At 36.2% G+C, this 7421-nt stretch overlaps 1 protein-coding gene across 1 annotated transcript in view; it reads left to right on the top strand.

The window, feature by feature from the left end:
- Positions 1-325: 325 nt before the first annotated feature.
- Positions 326-7421, top strand: part of LOC117104136 — a 17591-nt gene continuing 10495 nt past the window's right edge. The window contains exons 1-4 of the mRNA XM_033244823.1: positions 326-395; positions 2163-2234; positions 3112-3183; positions 4031-4174. Coding sequence (XP_033100714.1) covers positions 4086-4174 — 89 coding nt within the window. The 5' untranslated portion in view covers positions 326-395; positions 2163-2234; positions 3112-3183; positions 4031-4085. The remainder of the gene's footprint in view (positions 396-2162; positions 2235-3111; positions 3184-4030; positions 4175-7421) is intronic.

Genomic DNA, 7421 nt, shown 5'->3' with positions numbered 1-7421 from the left:
TTTGGTGTAAGCATAGCCTCTCAATAATGCTTACGCCTCGAACTGAGTTAAAAAGAACAAGTCGTAAAAGTTGTGCTTGCCACCTGTTGACTTGTTTCTTTCACTGTATTTTAAGTGAGAAGTTTAATAAATAAAATAACTAAAATGTCTTCAGGTGACTGTAAAAATGAAATGAAATCAAATTAATTATAATTTAATATTAATTACAACAATTAAAGTAATACTTGTTTTATATTTTAGTAGAGGTTCTCCCATACATTTTATAAAATTATCCTTGAATCATGATATTAACACACAAGTTTTTTTTCCATTTTAATATACAGGATTTTCAGCCGAAACAATTTCACACAAGTAGCATCAGGAGCTATAAGAAAAGACTCACTTGTTGTGAATCTGTAAGTAAACAACAGTGGTCGATTCAGACCACATCTTAGCAAAAAGGTCCAAGTCAGCATGGATCCTACTAGTTTATTTAGAGATATCTTGCACCATTACTGTACATGCATGCAAAACTTCTACATTACATGCATGCAAAACATCTAGTACCATTACACACATTCAAAACATCTTGCACCATTACATGCATGCAAAACATCTAATACCATTACACACATTCAAAACATCTTGCACCATTACACGCATGCAAAACATCTACCACCGTTATATGCATGCAAAACCTCTACCACCGTTACATGCACGCAAAGCAACTTGCACCATTACATGCATGCAAAACATCTAGCGCCATTACAGTCATGCAAATAATCTTGCACCATTACATGCATGCAAAACATCTTGCACCATTACATGCATGCAAAACATCTAGCACCATGACACATAAAATTCTTCTTGCACTGTGACAGATGTAAAAAACAGTTTGTACCATGACACACGTAGAAAACATCTTGCACCATGACATGTGTAGAAAACATCTTGCACCATGACACACGTGAAAAACATCTTGCACCATAACACACGTAGAAACCATGACACGTAGAAAACATCTTACACCATGACACGCATAGAAAACATCTTGCACCATGACACAGAAAACATCTTGCAACATGACACACATAGAAAACATTTCGTGTGACACATGTAGAAAACATATTGCAACATGACACATAGAAAACATCTTCCACCATGACACACGAAATCATCTAGCAGCATGACACATGTAGAAAACATCTTGCACAATGACACGCATAGAAAATATCTTGCACCATTACATGGAAAAAATATCTTGCACCATGACACCAATAATAAGGAATTTAGTTGTAAGAAAAAAAATACATCAACGAGAAAACCTGTAAAGTTCCCAAGATTTTAGAAAACATGTAATGTGCATGGTATTCAGTGTGTATCACACCAAGGACAACCAGATAAGTCCGAAGACTTCTTTCTAGTGGGGTCTTTCTGGTGGTGAATCGTACAGTACACTTCACATTGCAGACATCACAAAATAATGGCTTAAACATCTCATCTGAAAGATGGTGAGCTATCGTAACTATATTTCAGCCCTGCAGCTGAAACACAATTAGAGCGGCGTTGGAATTGAACCGGGGATCTAGAGATCTCCACGTTCAGCGCACACACAGTGGCTACCACCAGTTTAGTTGAGCTAATCTGCTCTCTCAAGCAAGCATGCAGCTTCCACTCTGGCATCGGACATATTTTCACTGTCTGCGTACAATTGTATCAAATTTAAGCAAGGCTTGTTTAATCATGTCAAAGTGATGGTGAGTCTCGGTGGGGAATTATTAGAACAGATAATTCTATATATAGTACCTTTACATTTGTGTGAACAGATAAAAATGTAGTACCTTTACTTTTGTGTGAACAGATAATCCTATATATACAAGTAGTACCTTTACTTTTGTGCAGGGAACAGTGAAATGTGTGAATCCAGTATTAGATTGTAATCCTATAATTAATACCTTTACTTTTGTGTGAATCCAGTATTAGACCACCCAACATGCATTAAAAACATTTTAAGGCTCATTTTGTGACTTCTATCTTTTAATTTATGTAATTAATATTCTTAATTATAATCAGTAATTTTGATCAAAACATCATAAATGCTCACATATATGTAACTGAATATGTGAGCTTTATTTTAACCTGTGACTTTTTTGTAAGCTAGTATTGTGTACTTCTATTTGTAGGGATCTTAGCAATAACAAAATTGCTAAATTGAATAACAGATCTTTTGATGGAGCTAAATATCTTGAAACAATGTGAGTACTTACATTTTAATTTATTTTATATGTACACTCATTAATCCACTAAATCTTGATGAAACCAACAGCAACTACTTTATTAACAGAATCTTAGCGTTAAAATGTTACATTATTTTGCTAGATGTTTTTGTCTGGTTTTAATAGATGAAGAAGTGTAGTGCCAAAATCCTATTTCTGGAATTGAAGCTAAAACTGTATATTTGATGAATATATTTGCAAAGTATCGGTGTAATAGCTTATACAACCTTTTATGTGATTTACTTCTTTTTTTTTATCTCCTCTTTTTTTAAATGAAAAGACTTTAAAAAAAAATTTTTTTTTGTGAATCTGTGATGTACCCCATCAATTTCATCTGTACTTATAAGAAGCCAAATGTACAAATTGTGCTACCTATCTACAATATAATAATAACATGGCATACCAACCAATAAATACCCAATAATCCTCTTCTACACAAAGTTTAATGCCAAAGAGAACAGCCCTGTTATTAAACAGCCCTGTTATTTTGTTACTTGGTATTTGTATAGCACTTTTTCCCTGGTCATTGGGTTGACAAACTCAAGTGTTGCTACCATATTGGCGCAATAGCAAGCAACCCCACCAGGTAGACATTTACATTCCTGGGGGAGGGAAACAATGCAGATAAAGTGCTTTGCTCAAGAACACAAGCAAAATTCACAGCGAGGGATTAAAATCCTGACCTCGTGGTTGGGAAACAAAGCCATTCCCACTGCGGCAAATTGCTTCCCTGCAGCTGCTTTATGGATTAGATATATCAAATTTTCAATTTCATAATCAATAACTTTATTATATTAGTTTCAATATTTTAATTTTAAAATGATCTAATAGTTTTTTATTTGGTGATTATATGTAGAAACCTTGCTGATAATCAACTTAAAGTTTTAGCTGATAATACTTTCAAAAATTTAAGGAACCTAACAAATTTGTAAGTATACAATAATTGGTTTTTCCTTCTAAAAACTCGATACAGTACTGTGTATAGAGATACTCATGTAATGTACAGTTGACATCTCCCAGTTATGAACCAGCCAATTGTCAACGGAGCTCTCTATTTTTGAATGCAGTATGTAGGGTTTACGTCACTGTGAACAATGACCTACAGGAGTCCCTAAAATGCTTATGTAATATGCAGTTAATATCTCCCAATTATGATCCACCCAATTGTCAACTGAGCTCTCTATTTTACGAATGCAATATGTAGCGTTTACGTCATTATGAGCAATGACCTACAGTAGTCCCTAAATGCTCATGTAATGTACAGTTAGCATCTCCCAATTATGATCCACCCAATTGTCAACTGAGCTCTCTATTTTACGAATGCAATATGTAGCGTTTACGTCATTATGAGCAATAACCTACAGTAGTCCCTGAAATGCTCATGTAATGTACAGTTAGCATCTCCCAATTATGATCCACCCAATTGTCAACTGAGCTCTCTATTTTACGAATGCAATATGTAGCGTTTACGTCATTATGAGCAATGACCTACAGTAGTCCCTAAATGCTCATGTAATGTACAGTTAACTGCTGAGCTCTTTACGAATGCAATATGTAGCATTTACGTCATTATGACCAATGACCCAGTCCCTGAAAGTTTGCAGATCTTCAGATCTACAGTACAAATATTCACAAACATTTTTTAATGATGCATAATTTGATGTTTTCTCTCTAGTATGGCATTTGTATTATAAACTTTAGGACTGTACTCTAGCTGGGTAGATACAGTAGCACAAGGATTTGTACAGTAAAAGTCATTTTGTTTTAATTAACAGGGACCTAAGTGGCAATGTATTAGAAAGTTTCACTGCTGTATCTTTTGAACCAAACATGACAAAGATGAAAAAACTGTTGCTGCGTGATAACAAATTGACCACCCTTATTCATATGAACTCGATTTTCCCAAACCTACAGGAAATGTAAGTATGTTTTTCCTGTTTCTTCCATCACAGGCTAATAGTCAGTTGCAGATTTGAGACAAACTAAAAATGTGCTATATAATACAATTTGCATACTACACACGTGCATGACCTGCCATACTAGTACATACATGACATAAAGCAACATTACTCCTCACTCTATAAACATGTGTGTAAGCGAAAGCAATCTACAGGAGAAGCAGAACGGAGGGAATGGCAAAATGTGAGCTAATATTATTACTCTTTATTGTATGGACCTCTACTATTCAATTAAGACCCTTGCAAAAGCCTCAGAACTCAGCAGCACATGTTGTCTGTCTCACTAAACTTTGTGATCATGTTTCACCTATCTTGAAAGACCATCATTGGCTACTGATAAGTAAACGCCTAAACTTCAAAATTATTCTTTTTGCTCATAAATGCATATATGGCTACTCCCCCACTATCTTTCTTCATCAATCTCACAACAATTATCTTCACGTTCCACAAGACAGTCAAATTCTCTCAGGTTATCTGTCCCCAGAGTGCTACATGTTCATACTGGCGAACGGTCTTTCTCTTTTGCCGCTTCGAAATTATGGAACTCTCTTCCACCTAATCTAATATCAACTTCTGATATTGATGCATTCAAGACCCTCCTTAAAACCTATCTCTTTAATCAATAACTCTTTTATCTTTAAGCGCCAGTGACAAAAAATTATTTTTTAAACAGGCGCTATACAAATTCTCCAATTTATTATTTATTATTTATTATTATTGTACTCGTACTCAAACCAGCTGCATGAACAACGATGTACATGTAGCATTGTATGTGTGCACTCGATGTAAACAAACATATTGCTCTATTTTTGGCCCAAAATGTTGAATAACAACTTGATGTTGACTGTTTTTAAAATAATTTTGGGGACTTTTTTGTGCACCAAGCATCTTAGTTTTTACAGCCAGGCCTTGATGAAGACTGAGCCGGTAATTCTCGCCAAGTAATTGCATTGCATTTTATTGTGATGCATTTGTAGAAGTGCTTCGCAATTAGATCTATAAGGCACTGATGCCAGCTTTCCTCTAGATTACTGGATAGTCCAAGTTCCATAAGGCACTAATGCCAGGTTTCCCCTAGATTACTGGATGGTCCAAGATCCATAAGGTGATAATACCAGCTTTCCCCTAGGTTATTGGATAGTCCAAGATCCATAAGGCAGTTGATGTCAGCTTTCCCTTGGATTACTGGATAGTCCAAGATCCATAAGGCAGCTGATGCCAGCTTTCCCCAGGGTTATTGGATAGTCCAATTTCCATAAGGCACTGATGCCAGCTTTCCCCAGGGTTATTGGATAGTCCAATTTCCATAAGGCACTGATGCCAGCTTTCCCCGGGGTTATTGGATAGTCTAAGATCCATAAGGCACTGATGCCAGCTTTCCCCTAGATTACTGAATAGTCCAAGATCCATAAGGCAATGATGCCAGGTTTCCCCTAGATTACTGGATAGTCCAAGATCCATAAGTCACTGATGCCAGCTTTCCCCTAGATTACTGGATAGTCCAAGATTCTTTCGAAGGCAATGATGCCAGGTTTCCCCTAGGTTATTGGATAGTCCAATCCAAGATCCATAAGGCACTGATGCCACTGGCATTCTGGAAACCAGACAGTTTAGATGTTTTAGTGATCAATATGGGTTGTGTGACAAGATTTAAGCAAATGGGAACAAGAACTGGCAGTACATTTTTATTTTGTGACAAAGGAACATGGATGTGATGCTGGTTGGAAAAGAGGAAGGCAGTAGAAATAGACAATACTTTCGAGGAAATTAAGGAGGAAGTGGGTAAAGGATGACAGTAGAAATGGACAATACTATGGATGAAATTAAAGAGGAGGAAGTACCTATATACAGAGTAAAATGTGGGAGTTCAATGTTTTGAAATGAGTTTAGAAAGAAGGGATTTAACTTCTCTATTATGATGTCACATTTCCAGTTGATTTATGTTTGCGGATGGACATGCACACACTGTGGATTATTCAAATATATGACAACATGCTATGAAATGAACCAATTTATTTATTTTACCATAAAATACAGGGGTTTTTGCATTCATTAGCAAATGTGGGAAAATATGCAAGTGACCAGAAAATATTGAAATAAATGCATGAATTACATAAATTAATAAATATGTTTTCATTTTTAGTTCCTATGCATGTAATGCAATAGGAACTATTGTAATCACTTTTCACATTTCTTTTGTTTTTTATTGTGTGTAGTATGTGTGTAGACATTTATGCAAATGCGCATGCGTCAAAGAAAAGTTTTCCGACATTTTGTTTTACATCGCGATGCGAAGTTTGATGTGGATTTTCTGCAGAGTTCAGTCAGGTCTCACGCTAACCGATCGGCAAGTCGGCATGCATGAAACTATTTTGGTTTTCCGGCAAAAAAAAATCAACTGCTGTGGCATAGGTATTTTGAAGAAGGCCTAAAATAAAACAAAAAGGTTTTAATACCTGCTGAAATACATCGTTTTTTCATTTAGATCTCCATTTTTCACTAACTCCATGCGACGTTTTTTTCTGTTGCACGAGTAATCCATAGAGCTCTTAAACAACTAGAGTGTTGACAAGATGGCGCAGCAATGCAGAGTTATGTATGTGTACCATCCAAGATGGCCGTCGTAGTAAACAGCCACTTTCAGGCTTAGTATACATATTATTACATATTAATAAGTCCTCTGACTGACTATTATTTCATTAATAATAATGAGTAATGGTAATAACAAATTATTGAACTATTGTAGCCAAAACGAGGCCAAGTGGAGCATCTTATTCAAAAATAAAGTACCAAGGAATTAAAATTAAAATCGTGTACATTACACCCAAACACCGCAACGCTCGAGTTTCAAACATACAGGTAGCTAGCTGTACTGAACCCTCTGAGTAAATTGAGGGCGCAATTGCAAACGATGGTGCTTAGCGAAATTTGATTGGCTAAATCTATGGCAGCCATCTTGGATGGTACCCACACAGTTCTGCGTATTTCGAACATCGAATACATTGCGGTTAGCGCTTTAGTATTATCAAAGATACTAGAAATACAAGATAGAGTTCTCGCATTGTAAAAATGAGGCGGAAGTTGTGCCCAACGTAGGCGGCGCCCTTCTTTTTAACCATGCAAGTTTCCTATACTTCGTGCCCAACGTACAGGGCGCCCTTCTGTTGCTAAGTATATCCAGACGCAAAAGGCGCCCTTCCTTTTCCAC

Source organism: Anneissia japonica, unplaced genomic scaffold (genome assembly GCF_011630105.1).
Source record: "Anneissia japonica isolate Jap-2015-1 unplaced genomic scaffold, ASM1163010v1 scaffold2946_len44076_cov179, whole genome shotgun sequence".
NCBI lineage: Eukaryota > Metazoa > Echinodermata > Crinoidea > Comatulida > Comatulidae > Anneissia > Anneissia japonica.
This window is presented reverse-complemented; position numbering and strand designations above follow the sequence as displayed.